This window comes from Brassica napus, chromosome C8 (assembly GCF_020379485.1).
Source record: "Brassica napus cultivar Da-Ae chromosome C8, Da-Ae, whole genome shotgun sequence".
In the NCBI taxonomy this organism is placed as follows: Eukaryota; Viridiplantae; Streptophyta; class Magnoliopsida; order Brassicales; family Brassicaceae; genus Brassica; species Brassica napus.
The window spans coordinates 25,285,102-25,302,265 of NC_063451.1; the positions used below are offsets into that span (position 1 = coordinate 25,285,102).

The following is a 17,164-nucleotide window of genomic DNA, read 5'->3' on the forward strand; positions in this document are numbered from 1 at the left end:
CAAAAGTGATCATTCCTAAACCAGTAACCACACTTTATCCCAGACTTTTAAGATATTAAGATACAAACAAACTCAGAATGAATCAGACAAATTAAAAAAAAACAGAAAAGCCGTTTTGAACCAGTACTCAAAACCTCAAACTCAAACCTGCCAATATCAAATAACAGTTGCAAAAAAATTAATCTCACACTTCCCCCAAACTCACGATATCAATTTGTTCTATACGTTTTTTTTAGCCAAACTTAAATCCACCAGGAGGAGCAGCTGGCTGGTTATTACCGAACTGAATCCCTGTTGTGGATTCTCGTTCCCACCTGTCAGAATCTGCTCTTCATCTTCTTCTTCAGCCCAATATCTCTCCAAGATCTTAACAGCCTTCTCATATATCTCGTTGTTGTCATGGGACTGAAGGTTTTCGATTTTGTCTAGTCCATCGGACTCTTCTATTATCTGAGCATAGAGATTCACCCCACCGTTTAGTCCCATCTCCTTGTCAGCCTCACTGATCTTGAGAATGTTTCAAGACCTTCGAGGCACACTGTCACAATCCTAGGGTCAGGGCAGATCAGTAGATCACAAATAGGTTTGATGCAGCCTTGGTTCACCAAATATCTGCATGATGGTATAAGACATGTAAGAGTGAACACTATGAAGTGTAAGTCAGTTAGAGACGACTTACTGAATCTGCTCATGAGACCCTCCTGATGTGGCATTGGAAATGGCCAGGCAGCTTCCTTCTTTATATCGAACTCAGCGTTCTGGAGCAAGTGCACAAGAGGAAGTACTAATCCAGCACCAACCACAGCCTATATTGTTTAAACAATATAAAATGATTAAAAATTGTCTTTCTGAAAAACTACAATATAAAATTTGCTAGAGAAGAGAGTAAACACAACTTGAACATATTCAATATAACTTTTTACAGAATCAGAAATGAAATAGCATTATTGAAATGCTAATTATAGCAGAAAAAAAACTCATACCTCTATCTGAGCTTGGTTCCCAGCAGTGATATTTGAGATAGTCCAACAAGCTTCTTTTTTGATACTCTTCTTGTGATTTTGCGTAAGTAAATTATAAAGGTGTGGAAGTACGCCCACTATCAATTATAAACTGGAAAGCAAAAAAAATAGTTGCAGTCAAAATGTTAAACAAAACAACCAAAACATTATATAGAAACATTCTTCACAGATCATACCTGTGTCTGAGAGTCATCACAGTTACAATGTTCCCAACAGTTCGAAGTGCAGGAATGAGAACCGTAGGTGATGGATGACTTGAAGAAATATATATATTAGTCAGTACACTAACACTCAGTTTCTAAGAGGTATTAAAAACATCACAAATTTGAAGATGTCAACACCATTGTTGAAAAGACCAACTAATATAGCAATAAGAATCTAACCTCAGAAGCTCCACAAGTCGTGGACAGACACCAGCCTGGATCACAGCCTGAATCTTATCATTGGGGCCATCTGAAAGGTAGGAGAGAGCCCAGCAGGCATCTGTGAGAACTTCTTCATCATTTAGATAGATAAGCTGCCGAAGAACTGGCAGGGCAGGCTTCACCTGGAACATATAAATATCAAACATCATGCCAACCAAACATATATTAAAAAATTTGCCCCATAAAATAAGACTGTACAGACAAATTAACGGTTTAGCAACTACCTCTTCAAAAGGTGTTGGTGGTTTCCCACGACAAAAGTTGGACAAGGTCCATGTAGCATTCCTTAGCATGGATAACTTTGAATTTTCGTTTAACTGAGACAGCAATGGTATAAGAGCACCACAGCTGAGAACAAGGTTCCTGCAGTTTGGCGAGTCTCCAGCAACATTCCCCAAGGCCCACACTGCCTACAACGGATTAAAAGTTTATAAGAAAACGTAATATTTTAGCTTTTAGAACTACAGAGAAGCCCCTAGCTGACTATAATTACATAATTAAAAATATACAAATATAATATATTAGATCAAAGAAACAAAAAAATAAAACAAATGTGGCCAGAGAACTTGGACTTGAGGGCCCAAGGCTGCATCAAACCTCTTGTGATCTACTAATCTGCACAATGGGAACCACAATTATCTACAGCTAGTTAGTGGCAAACCTGCTCTCGAACGTCATCACTAGCAGAGCTAAGAAGCTCAACGAAGATAGGTACCGCCCCATGTTCAATCACAACCCGAGTATGATCTGATGTTCCGAGGCAACGTTGGTCAAAGCCCACGCAGCCTCAAACTGAAAAGAAAAATTTTAAAGTAAGCCCACCAGACCATTCTTAAATCTCTAAGGTGACATTAATAAGACATACCTGAAGTTGTGGGTGGTCTTGCCTTCCAAGAAACTCAACAAAACGTGGGATAACACCAGCTTTGATCACTTCATCTATCGGAGGACTGCGCTCTGCTCATCAAAATTACAAAACTACCATCATTACACACATAATAACATTCTGAAAGGAGAATTAAAATAAAATGGTCAACATACCTATAGATAATAACTTTCTAAATTGAGTAGTGGCTTCTAGCTGAGCTTGGGGATCATCATAATAAACACCTTGTACCATCATGGGATACCTTCTAGCTGTCAAAACAGAACATAAACAGTAGATGAGTTTACTACATGATCAGATGTGTTGTCATAAAGCTGAGATCTATAATAAAGGGCAATTACAATCAAAATTCTCACTCTTTCAATAAGAAAAACAAAGATCCATCAGTAATAAATTAAATTCTGTGATCCAATGAAACTAAAGATTCAGATCAGCGACTTACTCGTTTCTCAACGGCGGCAGCGCTCTGGAGGGCGTCGAGACCAGCTCCGAGAGGCTGCTGCTGCTGCTGGAGCATCATCCCTTCGCGGCGTTTCTTGAGGAGACTGTCCTCGCGTTTGTTTTTTCTGATCTCCACGAGGTTGTCCTCTCTCCTCCGCCTAGCTTCATCGGCGTCAACACCTGTCTTGTATATCTTCTTCCTCAGCTCCGCGCGTGTGCTCGGCCTCAGCGACATCTTGGTTTGTCTCTCTGAGATCTTTCTCTCTCGCTCTCTTTTGGTGGAAACTGAAACTGGAGATGGAGATCGTGGAGGACGAGTTGTCTGTTATTTCCGGGTCGGATCCGGGTTTGGTTTAGTGTCGGAATTTTTGATTAGTTGTCGGAGCTACTTGGATCCTTCCTTATAGGAATGTCACACAGGTTCTCCCGTCCCGTCCCGTACCGTAGCGGGCTCGTCTTTAAGCGTGTCACGGCGGGTCAGGTCCGCGCGGGCTGCGATCTTCAAAATGGCTGACAAAACCCATACCGCAAAACATGTAGGCTTTTGCGGATCGGACCACGGGACATAGAATTACAAACAAACATATGGCTCCTGAACGCTTCAAGACATTATTCAGGACGCTTTATCAGTTTCATGACACATCAGTAAGTGAGTTTAGTCGAGGATTGAACTGGATAAGGCAATACCCTTGTTAGTTAAAGATTTTAGTTGGATCAAAACACTAGTTTATTTATTTTTGTTAGACTCCAAACATTTTTAAAATAAACAATACTTTAGTTGTTGAATCCAAATATTATAACTCATAAGTTCATAACAAATGCTTTAGTTTTCTGAATCCAAAATTAAATAAAACCGACACCAAATCAAAGATGCGAATTCCAAAAATAGATAGAAAAAAAACACCAATCACACTTCTTGTTCTGCATCTTTATCACCAACAAGCGACAAAAAGATGGAAATTTCTCTTCTTCACCATCAACTTCATCTTCTGCAAATAAGAAAAATAGAAGTCAGTTAAAGATATATGAACCTAAAACTCCAAAATGTATGATAATGTGAACAAATACATATAGGCAAAACTATGAAGAACTCATGGCGAAAACTATATCTTCTTCTTCGGTGGAAAGTGAGTTTTCAAACTTCTTATAATGACTCGAGAAGCTCCATCGATGCAGATTGAAGGCGCTTGGGAGACCGGAAGCATCATCGGCCCTAAAACCACCATCACCGGAGCTACATAAGAATCACCTTCTCTCTCTCTCTCTCTCTCTCTCTCTCTATCTCTTCTCTCTCTCTCCTCTCTCTCTCTCTCTCTCTCTCTCTCTCAATGTTTTAGGCGAAAGCAGAAATAGGGACTTAGGACTGCGGGTCTTCAAATCCCGCAGGTTAAGCCCATTCCGCTTTCGACCCATCCCGCTTTCGACCCGTCCCGCTTTGAACCCGTCCCGCGAGGCCCGTAATTTTGCGGGCTTACCAAATGGAGGCTCAATCCCACCCTGCAGCAAGCCTTTACGGGCCAGGCCCGCGGTCGAGATCCTTGATTGCAATCCCTATTTCCTTACGACATAGAGTGTCCTAAAGTTAGCTTTGGTTTTTTTCCATCATTATAAAAAAAACACGGCCTTTATAATGGGCCGCAAGCCCACAAACATCATTGTAAGTGTGGGAACCGAAATTCGCACTGTTGATTTCCGTTTAAATTAGGAAAGTTAGGAAAACCCTAATTTCCCAGAGGTCCCGAATATCTGTTAAACCACACGCCAAGCAATCAGAACACGCAATTAAAGACGAAAAGAAATAAGAAATCGTAAAAAGAGCAAAAGGAGTTTTATTCCGAATCCGCGTACGAGCGTTACAACAAGGTAGAAGCCTTGGCTACGAGAGCTGTCGGCGAGATTCCTAGTTCTAACAACCTAAGACTGCAAAACCTAGTTGAGTCGCTGCTCGAAATAACAAAAACGGAAAGTTGGCTAATTGCTTTAAGTGCTAAGTTTTCTCTGAGAAAAGTCATCTTCCATGCCTCTCGCCTAGGACTCCTTATATACTGGCTACAAGGTCGGTTTACGCTTTTCCTCTTCTACCCTTAAGCCGCCATAGCATAAAAATGGAGATATTCCATTTTTTCCGATCTTCGTAATTATCTTCAAAATATCGTATTTATCTGCGGAAACTTGACATTTATCTTTCCTTGCGAACCAAGCGTAAACCATTATGCAGCTCACGGGCTGTTGGTTAAGAAATCATAAGTCGGGCCTCGAGCCATGTCTTAGGTCCTTTTGGGCCGTCTTCTGACTCGAAGCGTTTATTACGGCTTCTTTCGATAAAGAACGAACTTTCTGCGGTTTTTACGGTAAAGTTTGATCGATAACTTAGAATGGCGGGGAACGTTAAATGGGTTCGCTACGGTCTTGGGAGATAGCATCGAAGGGGAGACGAGAATGCATGGACTAATGTCGTATCGACGTTTCGGAAGAGCGCTCAGTCGCTACGTAGCGACCGAACTTCGGCTCGAGCTCGGTCGCTACGTAGCTCGAAAAAGTATTTTCGTAAAGAAGAATTTATTTCGAAAAAGTATTTGTCGAAGAAGGTTTCTGCGTTTTCTTCTTCGGAGATTTGGACGTTAACTTCGTTGCAACCGTTTTCGACCCCAACAGTTAGCCCCCAGCTCTGGGAGCGTGGATTTCTAGTGAGATCCCAATGCGCGGTATGGCGAGTTCGGACGAGATTGGTGTATTTGGGCGAAGTTCGTGTCCAAAAATCCGCAAGTAAATAGTAATTTCTCATGCCTATAAGAATGGAGGTAATTTCTTCATAATCTTTACACTTACTCATTCTCATAGAGAGGTTTCTTGAAAAGTTCTTTCTTCTTTCTTCTTTCTCTTTCTCTCTATCATTTCCTTCTTGATAAAAAAAAGAAAAACACGAGATGTCGAGTAAGAAGAGGAGTTCGAAGAAAGGGTCCTTGCCCGCGAACGTTTCTGAAGAGCTTCGAGTGCCGAAGATGGAATTCGTTCCTCATTCGGTAGACCCGGCCGAGAACGAGGCATGGTGGATGGCGTGTTACGGTTCGATCACGCCTCCCAAAGAAAAATCGTAACCGGTCATGAACCATCGCCCGGTGAAGGTAGGTGCACCAAGTAGGAGTACTAGTGAATTCCTCGAGGTCATGCGGTCGTTCTACCATATTTCGGACGCGGTGGAATTCAGGGTTCCTTGTCAAGGAGAATGCGCTAGTAGTCCCCCGGAGGGTTACTTTACTTGTTACGAAGCATTCGTAGTGCGCTGCCGTTTGTGGTTCCCGATCCCCGAGATTATCGTCCATGTGTTGAATCGTTTCGGGGTGGCGGTAAGCCAACTGAATCCTCTTGGCACCCAACACCTCATTGGAGTCCTGATCCTGAGCTACGAGCATGGTCTCTCCCTCACCGTCGATCACTTCGAAGCGCTTCTTCGGTTACAGATCATCAAGGATACGGACACGTACAGGCTGGTTCCTCGGAACTTCATGTCAGTGGTAAAGGGGTTTACTTCTAACTTCAACTCGTGGAAGAAGTTTTTCTTCTTCGTTCGTGTAGACGCCACGTCCATGAGGAGAGAGTGTATCCCATTGTTCCGGAGGTTGCCGAACGATCGTCCCTTCATCAACCCTCTTGCTCTGTTTCCTGAGGATATTATTGCGGTGAGGGATCTTCTCAGGAACGGTCCTTTTTTCTGGACTTCCTTTACGCCGAAGAGAGTTCGAAAGGCGCTGAGGTTTGTGCATCCTAATCCTGCTTTGGGCGGAGAAAAAAGGAGTGATTCCGAGCCTGATGACCAAGGTCCCGACGCCGCTCCCACGATTGCGATGGGGCTGAACTCTTCGAAGGGGAAACATATTGACCTCACTGACCTGGAGTTTTCGGTGGACGATTGCATGCTTCCAGGATGGGATCCGGACCTTGCTTTCGGCGATGGAAGCGGTACGAGCGAGGTCCCTATTCCGGACTTCGATGATTTCTTCGCTGGTCTTCCGTCGAGCTTCGATGCTCCTCCGGCCACGAGCGAGTCGGGGAGGCCAAAATTCGTCGCGGAAGGATCTCGTATCATCAACGGGGTATAAACTTTAAGAATTTTGACGATGTTATTTTTTATTTTTTTTTTGCTTATAACGTGTCAATCGGTTTATAGGGCTTGAACTTGCTTGGATCGGCTATTGAGGCGAGCCATAGAGAGGCCATGATCTATCGCTTTAAAGCGGAGAAGGCGGAAAGGATATTGCTCGCATGCGAGACGAGATGTTGGCGCGAGATGCTCAACTCGCTCGTGATCATGCCAGGGCTGTTCGTAGGGCGGAACAGAAGGGCAAGAGGGAAATTATCGAGGTGATGAAGACTCGCGCTTCTCAATTCCAGGTTGAGTACGGGAATCTTAAGGACGATTTCAACTCGCTGGGCGACTTCCGTGAGTGTCGCGGCTCTGTCGGGAGCCTTTGGAAGACGCGGGCGGATGACTACGTTTTCGAGAGGGAGATGGAGTTAATGAAGGGTGGCATGAAGGATTCCTCCGATCGCTGGGAAGATTCAGGGATTCTGGGATCCCATCCCGGTTTCTCCTGATACCGTAGAAACCACGACTGATTTTGCCGGTGACGATGAGGAAGTGAACTATCCCACGGATGCATTCGGAGCTTCCTTGTCCGCGAATTTTAGAGGCCGAGTGTGGCCTTTGTTCATATATGTCTGGCCGAGTGTGGCCTTCGAACTTTGTATGGGCCTGTTTTAGCCGTTTTTATCGGGACTGGCCGTTGGTGGCTTTGAACCCCTACCGCTATCCGGTTTATATAATGGATGTTTGTTCGAGTTACTTTGTTTCGAGTGGGTTTGAAGTAAACATGGATTGTCATCTCATATTTAACTTCGTTGAGGCGTTCAATCTGTTGGTTTGTTCGAGACGTGAGTTTTCGTAAAAATTTTACGATCTTTCGGGAACGTTGAGATATGAACAAGAGACATGTTTTAGGATCTCGTATCGTTTATATATCATGTCTTTGAGATGTCTGAGACCAATGCGATGGGTTTAGGGCAAGACCTAGGTTTACTCTCGGTTTTAAGGTTTGTGCGGTGACTAGCCGGCTATCGGTTTCCTGTTGCGATTTCTTCCTGATTCGTACCGATTTAAAGTCCGCGATAGGTTCTCGGCTTATACGACTTGTATGGTACGAATCGAGCATCTTTCCAGAGACAATTTTTAAGCCAACTGGAAGTGCTAGACCAAAATTTCAGATTTTTTTGTAGCGCGCTTTCGTCCTTGTGTTGGACGTTTAAGATCAAAAGAGTGATCAAGTTGCGTTTGTTAAGAAGGCTGATGTGTTCGTCGGGGCCAATCGACGAACGGAGTGTAAGATTTGTAGTGGTCGCGTTCGGACAATTTGTTCGTATCATCTCGATTTTTAACTTGGCGACGTCTCGCAGTTATTCGAAGACTATACATTATTTTTGGTGCTGAAGTGAGATGTTTGCGATTTTGGGCCGTATGAGGCAGCTGGCAAGAGTATTAACGTTTGTAGATTTTCTAGGCGTGTTCTGAGACTTTTGCAAGTGTCTTAAAAAGGAGCGACGCATATTGATAGTAAAAAATTTCGAAATCTCTAAAGAACTCGATTACAATAACACATATTTTCCTATGTTGGAGTATACGAGTATACACACCCACTCCCCCCCCCCTTTTTAGAGAGGGGGATAGCTGAACTCGTCTTTCGACGAGATGCCTACATACTCTTTCGAGGATCAAGCCATCTCGTAGTTCTATTTTATGCCGCAAGCGTTTTCACTCGGCGGTTGTCGCCGTCGTGCTGACCGTTGATCGTGATGATCGTGGCTGGGGTCAGTGTTCTCTCCGGATTTTCCGGTTGAGTTACAGTGTCGGCTCGGAATCATGTTGAGTTTCGACACCGGAAGCGTTTGCGTCAGAGACGATGTTTTAAATCGTCTTCCGAAACGTTTTGGTCGAAGATTTATCAATCTTCGTGCGTTTGCCGATTTGCCGTTGCAGAAGAGGGTCATGCCTTAACTTGTGCTGTTGGCTTCAAGAACACATCCTCTGTATTGTAATTGAGTAGAATTTCGTCAACTTACTCGCTGATCATTACGTGAATAGTGGATCACACTAGCATTAGAACCGCCACCAACTACAGGATTGAATCTAAGGAATAAAAAAAAATGAAACATCTTCTCATTAGGAATAAGGAGTACTTATTTATTTATTCATGGAGTAGATAGACATGTAGAGGAGACTTACGCCATTCGCTGAGCACCTCTTATCCGACACTCATACTCAACTTTGGCTACCAAGATGCCTTCATCAGGATACCCTTTCGAATGTAGCATTGTTTTCAGAAGACCCTGAGAATAAAAAAAGCTCATTGTCTAAATAGCTATTGTCTCAAGTGTATAACACAGTTGTCCACAGGAGTACCTGGCAGGCAATAGAAGCAGACTCTCTCATCAATTTGAGCTCTGCAGGTGATTTAATCAACCTCAGCTCATGAGTAAAACTTGAAAGAGACTTCACTTTGCCAAGTGATGCTGACTTTTTAAACTCATCCAAGTTTGTGTATTTTTGTGAGGCCGTTTGATCATTGTGAAACACTTTGGAAGAACTTCTTATCATGTCTGAAAGAATCTGTACATTCAAAGAACATATAAATAAAACATTTTACAAGAGCTGACACTTATATATAAGTTACCTCTGGTAATTTGCTTATAGGATATGCTTGTTCCGCCTTGAAAACCTTTGACGCTGCATCAACTCCAGCTACTTCTCCTTGCCAAGCAATGTCCTAAAACCACAAACCAACTCTTCTAAATCACCAAACAGTCTCTATAACGAAATTCATGTACTAAAACAGATAAATTAACCATACATTAGGAGTTGATTCCGGCATGAACATGCATAAACCGTGTTCACTGCTTAAAACAAGCCACGCCACCCGTTGCTGGCAGCCAGTTAGATACAAATAATCAGCCTCTTGTCTGAACGTATATGGAACAACGTCTGTCATCATCTTCATAGGAGCTGAAGAAACGATGGCTAAGCTGTTCTGAGGAAGAAGCTCAGCAAGTTTCTTCCTTCTACCAATGTATTCCTCTATTCTTATTCCTGGTGTGACCTCTCCTTCGGCCATTAACTGATGCAGAAGAGGGGAACCATCAGAGAGCATTAAAAGCATTTTGCAAAATAGAGTAGAAGATAGTTACATGAGGATGAGATGCTGGAGTTGGCTGACCAATGTCTCTGACCCGTTGAGTTGAATATGCATAGCGACTGATGACCTGAAGAAACATCATTTCGTAAACAAAGTGACTCTTAGCCTAAAGCAAATGTCTATACTTTTGAACATGTAGTGTGGATAAAGAACAGGATACAGAGATGAAACACAAACAATAAGTACTTTCTGCAATAAAGTCTCAGGCTTTCTGTAAATTTGATTAAAAGTTGATTACTTTCATTCACCATTTCATAAACAAAGTGTCTCTTAGCTAGCAAATGTATATGTTTTCGAAGTTGTAGTGTAGATAAATGAACAGAGCACACAGAGATGAAACACAATAAAGTCTCAGGCTTTATGTAAATTTTCTAAAAAGTCAATTACTTTCATTCAAAGGATGAAACTTTATGGTTTAGAAGATCAATCTTCAAACGCGAAATAACAAAGAAGACAATAACCATCGAGAAAGAATGAATTGAGAGCATACCTGGCTTCTTGAGACTCTCTGAGCTAGATTCCGCGCAAGTACTTGCATCTCTCCTCCTCCTCTCCCCAGAGACACAGACTCTTTGAGTAGATCGATTTGACCTCTTAAGACTTCAGGTTTTAGTTTTAGCTGCTTTGAGGTGCGTTGTCTTAATGAAAAGTCGCGTTTCAGGACGCAATCTCACTTTCCAAACCGCTTAATCGAACTTAAACGAAAAAGATAGTGGAGAGAGTTTCAGCAGATCTATCAAACGCACTGTTAAGAAAACGCAATCGCACTTTCCAAACCGCTTAATCCAATGGTTGAGAGAGTTTCAGGGTTTTAGCTGTTTAAACTTTAAAGGTGCGTTTCAGCCGACCCATCACATCAAACTGCTAAAGGTCAAGGCTTTGAGTTTCTTCAGACCAAACCACACAGAATAGAGAGAAGTGGGTAGATAAATCGATTCGGAGTTTCGTCCTTTTGAGATAAGACTCTCCGCAGCTCATAGAGAGTAACAAAACAATGGCTGCTGCAGAAGAAGTAGTGAAGGATGTTGGAAGAGCAATTGAGGAGACCCCTGTTGGCGAAAAGAGAGAAAGAGAAGAGGAAGCTGAAACAATGGCGCCATGGGAGCAACACGCGAGCGTCATAAGCATCCCTCGGTTCGACTACACAGCTCCCTCTTCTCTGCTTCATCATTCTCATTCCGGCTTCCTCGTCACCTGCAGCATCAGTATGATTTGTTTTCCCTCTTTTCTTTATTGATTGCTTGTTTCCCTCAATGGTCTTATCTGTTGTGAGCTTATCAGAAAGAGAGAAGAGTGCTACCAAAGAGGCCATGTCCATCCTTGGAAAGGTGCTGTTGCCCTTAGGTGAAGTTTTGAAGTCTTCTGATGAATCTAAAAGACCAAAACTTTGTGCACAAGAGACAGAAGAAACAGGTGACTTTTGAAGAGTATAGTCACTGGTTTGTCTTTTCTTTTTTTTATTTAATTTTTGGTGCCTTTCTTTAGGTGAGAATCTGAATGCTGAGGATCTCAAACCGGCCAAAGAAAGTGTCAATGAAGAACATAAGTCTCTCATGTCATTGGTTAAGCTGACAAAGAGTGGCTTGCTTCTTTTTACTTTCCCTGTTGACAACTCTACGGATACTACAGATATAGTGTCGAGAGTCTTCCAGTGTGTGAAATCTGGAGCTCTGAAGGCGCCAGTGTAAGTCTTCTTATTATCTTCTTATGCATAAACTCATTTGGTGAAATGTTAGTTAGTGAAATATCATTTGATTGAAGTCTATGTTGTTGACTGTCTCACTCTGCTAGGAGCTTTTGATCACTGACGAAATTAGTACTTTATGATTTGAATGATGCAGCTGGTGCCATCGGATATTCCCTGTACAAGCTACTTGTGCTTTGACAGAGAAAGAACTTCAGGAGACAGTATCGAAGCTTGTTCAGCGGTTTGTAGATGATAAACAAAACACACTATCAACACCAGTGAAGGTAAAAAAAAAAACAAGTTGATATTGTTAGATTTCATGGAAATGGTTCTTAACCATATACAACCATATAGTTTGCAGCTGGGTATAATCGAAGAGGTGTGGAGGAGGCAAAAGGAAAGATTCAAAAAGCATCAGAGGTTCTAGACCAATGTCCTTTGCTGGACCGCACTAAATGCTTTGAAACCGTGGCGGCCGGAGTGAAAGCCATTGTACCAGATTCAGTTGTGGATCTCAAATCTCCGGAGGTAATAATTTACATATAGTCAAGAACTCAAAACCTTGTTACATGTTTATAAAATTCTGAAGATTTGTGTGAAAATAATGTGCAGTTATGTGTTATGGTGGAACTCTTACCGCTTTCTAGAATACCAAATGGCTCCTATGTAGCTGCTGTGTCAGTGCTCCCACATAAGCTAGTCAGCACAAAGCCTAAACTCGCCATCAAGCCTCTAGTCCCTGAGAGCAAACAGAAGAAGGGACAAAACTGATGAGCAGCATCTGAGTTTCTAGAGCTGAAAAAGATCAGTTGAAGCTGAATCTCTCTGTTCTAGTTTAGCTATGTCTCTCATGGCATTAACAAGTTTGATGAGCAATGTTGTGTAATTTCAAGATCTTTCAAAGGTGTTTGATACTTAAAATTAGAAAAGCATTTCGGTTTAATTGGATACTGATTTTATATTCAGATTCCGGTTTAAGAATTTTGGTTTAGGCAATTCGGTTTATGTGCGTTTACTTTCCCACTGAAAACACAAGTAAAACACAATCAAATAACATTTCTTGTATTTGCACTCTGGCGAGTAAAGTTTTTAAAATTATAATAACAAACAAAGAGAGAAGTGACAAATACAAAAGTGATCATTTCCTAAACCAGTAACCACACTTTATCCCAGACTTTTAAGATATTAAGATACAAACAAACTCAGAATGAATCAGACAAATTAAAAAAAAAACAGAAAAGCCGTTTTGAACCAGTACTCAAAACCTCAAACTCAAACCTGCCAATATCAAATAACAGTTGCAAAAAAATTAATCTCACACTTCCCCCAAACTCACGATATCAATTTGTTCTATACGTTTTTTTTAGCCAAACTTAAATCCACCAGGAGGAGCAGCTGGCTGGTTATTACCGAAACTGAATCCCTGTTGTGGATTCTCGTTCCCACCGTCTGTCAGAATCTGCTCTTCATCTTCTTCTTCAGCCCAATATCTCTCCAAGATCTTAACAGCCTTCTCATATATCTCGTTGTTGTCATGGGACTGAAGGTTTTCGATTTTGTCTAGTCCATCGGACTCTTCTATTATCTGAGCATAGAGATTCACCCCACCGTTTAGTCCCATCTCCTTGTCAGCCTCACTGATCTTGAGAATGTTTTCAAGACCTTCGAGGCACACTGTCACAATCCTAGGGTCAGGGCAGATCAGTAGATCACAAATAGGTTTGATGCAGCCTTGGTTCACCAAATATCTGCATGATGGTATAAGACATGTAAGAGTGAACACTATGAAGTGTAAGTCAGTTAGAGACGACTTACTGAATCTGCTCATGAGACCCTCCTGATGTGGCATTGGAAATGGCCCAGGCAGCTTCCTTCTTTATATCGAACTCAGCGTTCTGGAGCAAGTGCACAAGAGGAAGTACTAATCCAGCACCAACCACAGCCTATATTGTTTAAACAATATAAAATGATTAAAAATTGTCTTTCTGAAAAACTACAATATAAAATTTGCTAGAGAAGAGAGTAAACACAACTTGAACATATTCAATATAACTTTTTACAGAATCAGAAATGAAATAGCATTATTGAAATGCTAATTATAGCAGAAAAAAAACTCATACCTCTATCTGAGCTTGGTTCCCAGCAGTGATATTTGAGATAGTCCAACAAGCTTCTTTTTTGATACTCTTCTTGTGATTTTGCGTAAGTAAATTATAAAGGTGTGGAAGTACGCCACTATCAATTATAAACTGGAAAGCAAAACAAATAGTTGCAGTCAAAATGTTAAACAAAACAACCAAAACATTATATAGAAACATTCTTCACAGATCATACCTGTGTCTGAGAGTCATCACCAGTTACAATGTTCCCAACAGTTCGAAGTGCAGGAATGAGAACCGTAGGTGATGGATGACTTGAAGAAATATATATATTAGTCAGTACACTAACACTCAGTTTCTAAGAGGTATTAAAAACATCACAAATTTGAAGATGTCAACACCATTGTTGAAAAGACCAACTAATATAGCAATAAGAATCTAACCTCAGAAGCTCCACAAGTCGTGGACAGACACCAGCCTGGATCACAGCCTGAATCTTATCATTGGGGCCATCTGAAAGGTAGGAGAGAGCCCAGCAGGCATCTGTGAGAACTTCTTCATCATTTAGATAGATAAGCTGCCGAAGAACTGGCAGGGCAGGCTTCACCTGGAACATATAAATATCAAACATCATGCCAACCAAACATATATTAAAAATTTGCCCCATAAAATAAGACTGTACAGACAAATTAACGGTTTAGCAACTACCTCTTCAAAAGGTGTTGGTGGTTTCCCACGACAAAAGTTGGACAAGGTCCATGTAGCATTCCTTAGCATGGATAACTTTGAATTTTCGTTTAACTGAGACAGCAATGGTATAAGAGCACCACAGCTGAGAACAAGGTTCCTGCAGTTTGGCGAGTCTCCAGCAACATTCCCCAAGGCCCACACTGCCTACAACGGATAAAAGTTTATAAGAAAACGTTAATATTTTAGCTTTTAGAACTACAGAGAAGCCCCTAGCTGACTATAATTACATAATTAAAAATATACAATATATATATATTAGATCAAAAGAAACAAAAAAATAAAACAAATGTGGCCAGAGAACTTGGACTTGAGGGCCCCAAGGCTGCATCAAACCTCTTTGTGATCTACTAATCTGCACAATGGGAACCACAATTATCTACAGCTAGTTAGTGGCAAACCTGCTCTCGAACGTCATCACTAGCAGAGCTAAGAAGCTCAACGAAGATAGGTACCGCCCCATGTTCAATCACAACCCGAGTATGATCTGATGTTCCTGAGGCAACGTTGGTCAAAGCCCACGCAGCCTCAAACTGAAAAAGAATTTTAAAGTAAGCCCACCAGACCATTCTTAAATCTCTAAGGTGACATTAATAAGACATACCTGAAGTTGTGGGTGGTCTTGCCTTCCAAGAAACTCAACAAAACGTGGGATAACACCAGCTTTGATCACTTCATCTATCGGAGGACTGCGCTCTGCTCATCAAAATTACAAAACTACCATCATTACACACATAATAACATTCTGAAAGGAGAATTAAAATAAAATGGTCAACATACCTATAGATAATAACTTTCTAAATTGAGTAGTGGCTTCTAGCTGAGCTTGGGGATCATCATAATAAACACCTTGTACCATCATTGGGATACCTTCTAGCTGTCAAAACAGAACATAAACAGTAGATGAGTTTACTACATGATCAGATGTGTTGTCATAAAGCTGAGATCTATAATTAAAGGGCAATTACAATCAAAATTCTCACTCTTTCAATAAGAAAAACAAAGATCCATCAGTAATAAATTAAATTCTGTGATCCAAATGAAACTAAAGATTCAGATCAGCGACTTACTCGTTTCTCAACGGCGGCAGCGCTCTGGAGGGCGTCGAGACCAGCTCCGAGAGGCTGCTGCTGCTGCTGGAGCATCATCCCTTCGCGGCGTTTCTTGAGGAGACTGTCCTCGCGTTTGTTTTTTCTGATCTCCACGAGGTTGTCCTCTCTCCTCCGCCTAGCTTCATCGGCGTCAACACCTGTCTTGTATATCTTCTTCCTCAGCTCCGCGCGTGTGCTCGGCCTCAGCGACATCTTGGTTTGTCTCTCTGAGATCTTTCTCTCTCGCTCTCTTTTGGTGGAAACTGAAACTGGAGATGGAGATCGTGGAGGACGAGTTGTCTGTTATTTCCGGGTCGGATCCGGGTTTGGTTTAGTGTCGGAATTTTTGATTAGTTGTCGGAGCTACTTGGATCCTTCCTTATAGGAATGTCACACAGGTTCTCCCGTCCCGTCCCGTACCGTAGCGGGCTCGTCTTTAAGCGTGTCACGGCGGGTCAGGTCCGCGCGGGCTGCGATCTTCAAAATGGCTGACAAAACCCATACCGCAAAACATGTAGGCTTTTGCGGATCGGACCACGGGACATAGAATTACAAACAAACATATGGCTCCTGAACGCTTCAAGACATTATTCAGGACGCTTTATCAGTTTCATGACACATCAGTAAGTGAGTTTAGTCGAGGATTGAACTGGATAAGGCAATACCCTTGTTAGTTAAAGATTTTAGTTGGATCAAAACACTAGTTTATTTATTTTTGTTAGACTCCAAACATTTTTAAAATAAACAATACTTTAGTTGTTGAATCCAAATATTATAACTCATAAGTTCATAACAAATGCTTTAGTTTTCTGAATCCAAAATTAAATAAAACCGACACCAAATCAAAGATGCGAATTCCAAAAATAGATAGAAAAAACACCAATCACACTTCTTGTTCTGCATCTTTATCACCAACAAGCGACAAAAAGATGGAAATTTCTCTTCTTCACCATCAACTTCATCTTCTGCAAATAAGAAAAATAGAAGTCAGTTAAAGATATATTGAAACCTAAAACTCCAAAATGTATGATAATGTGAACAAATACATATAGGCAAAACTATGAAGAACTCATGGCGAAAACTATATCTTCTTCTTCGGTGGAAAGTGAGTTTTCAAACTTCTTATAATGACTCGAAGAAGCTCCATCGATGCAGATTGAAGGCGCTTGGGAGACCGGAAGCATCATCGGCCCTAAAACCACCATCACCGGAGCTACATAAGAATCACCTCTCTCTCTCTCTCTCTCTCTCTCTCTCTCTCTATCTTCTCTCTCTCTCTCTCTCTCTCTCTCTCTCTCTCTCTCTCTCTCTCTCTCTCTCTCTCTCAATGTTTTAGGCGAAAGCAGAAATAGGGACTTAGGACTGCGGGTCTTCAAAATCCCGCAGGTTAAGCCCATTCCGCTTTCGACCCATCCCGCTTTCGACCCGTCCGCTTTGAACCCGTCCCGCGAGGCCCGTAATTTTGCGGGCTTACCAAATGGAGGCTCAATCCCACCCTGCAGCAAGCCTTTACGGGCCAGGC

At 41.8% G+C, this 17,164-nt stretch overlaps 3 protein-coding genes and 1 pseudogene across 3 annotated transcripts; 1 reads left to right on the forward strand and 3 right to left on the reverse strand.

Annotated features, from left to right (window-relative positions):
• Positions 1 to 12: 12 nt before the first annotated feature.
• On the reverse strand, positions 13 to 3,207 carry LOC125591681 (annotated as a pseudogene).
• A 5,672-nt stretch (positions 3,208 to 8,879) lies between these two features.
• LOC125591933 (intermediate cleaving peptidase 55, mitochondrial-like) lies at positions 8,880 to 10,624 on the reverse strand. The gene is made up of 7 exons (XM_048766859.1): positions 10,509 to 10,624; positions 10,011 to 10,085; positions 9,677 to 9,940; positions 9,500 to 9,592; positions 9,229 to 9,435; positions 9,052 to 9,155; positions 8,880 to 8,955 (listed from the first exon to the last, which is right to left on the reverse strand). The coding sequence occupies exons 1-7, from the start codon at positions 10,554 to 10,556 to the stop codon at positions 8,880 to 8,882; spliced, it is 867 nt and encodes a 288-aa protein (XP_048622816.1). The 5' UTR covers positions 10,557 to 10,624.
• Positions 10,344 to 12,670, forward strand: LOC125591683. The gene is made up of 6 exons (XM_048766293.1): positions 10,344 to 11,223; positions 11,300 to 11,431; positions 11,504 to 11,702; positions 11,860 to 11,989; positions 12,060 to 12,233; positions 12,318 to 12,670. Exons 1-6 carry the CDS (start codon positions 11,013 to 11,015, stop codon positions 12,474 to 12,476), a joined length of 1,005 nt encoding a protein of 334 aa, XP_048622250.1. The 5' UTR covers positions 10,344 to 11,012; the 3' UTR covers positions 12,477 to 12,670.
• Positions 12,671 to 12,786: 116 nt separating this feature from the next.
• Positions 12,787 to 16,017, reverse strand: LOC125591682 (importin subunit alpha-4-like). The gene is made up of 10 exons (XM_048766292.1): positions 15,622 to 16,017; positions 15,332 to 15,428; positions 15,156 to 15,247; positions 14,953 to 15,084; positions 14,513 to 14,698; positions 14,248 to 14,411; positions 14,040 to 14,118; positions 13,826 to 13,954; positions 13,521 to 13,648; positions 12,787 to 13,453 (listed from the first exon to the last, which is right to left on the reverse strand). Exons 1-10 carry the CDS (start codon positions 15,853 to 15,855, stop codon positions 13,069 to 13,071), a joined length of 1,626 nt encoding a protein of 541 aa, XP_048622249.1. The 5' UTR covers positions 15,856 to 16,017; the 3' UTR covers positions 12,787 to 13,068.
• Between the last annotated feature and the right edge of the window lie 1,147 nt (positions 16,018 to 17,164).

What these genes read in the sequence shown, in the direction of transcription:
- LOC125591682 (XM_048766292.1), bottom strand. Translation starts at nt 15,855, where the DNA reads ATGTCGCTGAGGCCGAGCACACGCGCGGAGCTGAGGAAGAAGATATAC. An exon ending in AAGACCACCCACAACTTCAG is followed by an intron (nt 15,085 to 15,155) that starts GTATGTCTTATT and finishes ATTCTTTTTCAG; the next exon opens with TTTGAGGCTGCGTGGGCTTT. An exon ending in GTGATGACTCTCAGACACAG is followed by an intron (nt 13,955 to 14,039) that starts GTATGATCTGTG and finishes TTTGCTTTCCAG; the next exon opens with TTTATAATTGATAGTGGCGT.
- LOC125591933 (XM_048766859.1), bottom strand. Translation starts at nt 10,556, where the DNA reads ATGCAAGTACTTGCGCGGAATCTAGCTCAGAGAGTCTCAAGAAGCCAG. An exon ending in TGCCGGAATCAACTCCTAAT is followed by an intron (nt 9,593 to 9,676) that starts GTATGGTTAATT and finishes TTGTGGTTTTAG; the next exon opens with GACATTGCTTGGCAAGGAGA. An exon ending in CTATAAGCAAATTACCAGAG is followed by an intron (nt 9,436 to 9,499) that starts GTAACTTATATA and finishes TTGAATGTACAG; the next exon opens with ATTCTTTCAGACATGATAAG.
- LOC125591683 (XM_048766293.1), top strand. Translation starts at nt 11,013, where the DNA reads ATGGCTGCTGCAGAAGAAGTAGTGAAGGATGTTGGAAGAGCAATTGAG. An exon ending in ACAAGAGACAGAAGAAACAG is followed by an intron (nt 11,432 to 11,503) that starts GTGACTTTTGAA and finishes GCCTTTCTTTAG; the next exon opens with GTGAGAATCTGAATGCTGAG. An exon ending in TGGATCTCAAATCTCCGGAG is followed by an intron (nt 12,234 to 12,317) that starts GTAATAATTTAC and finishes AATAATGTGCAG; the next exon opens with TTATGTGTTATGGTGGAACT.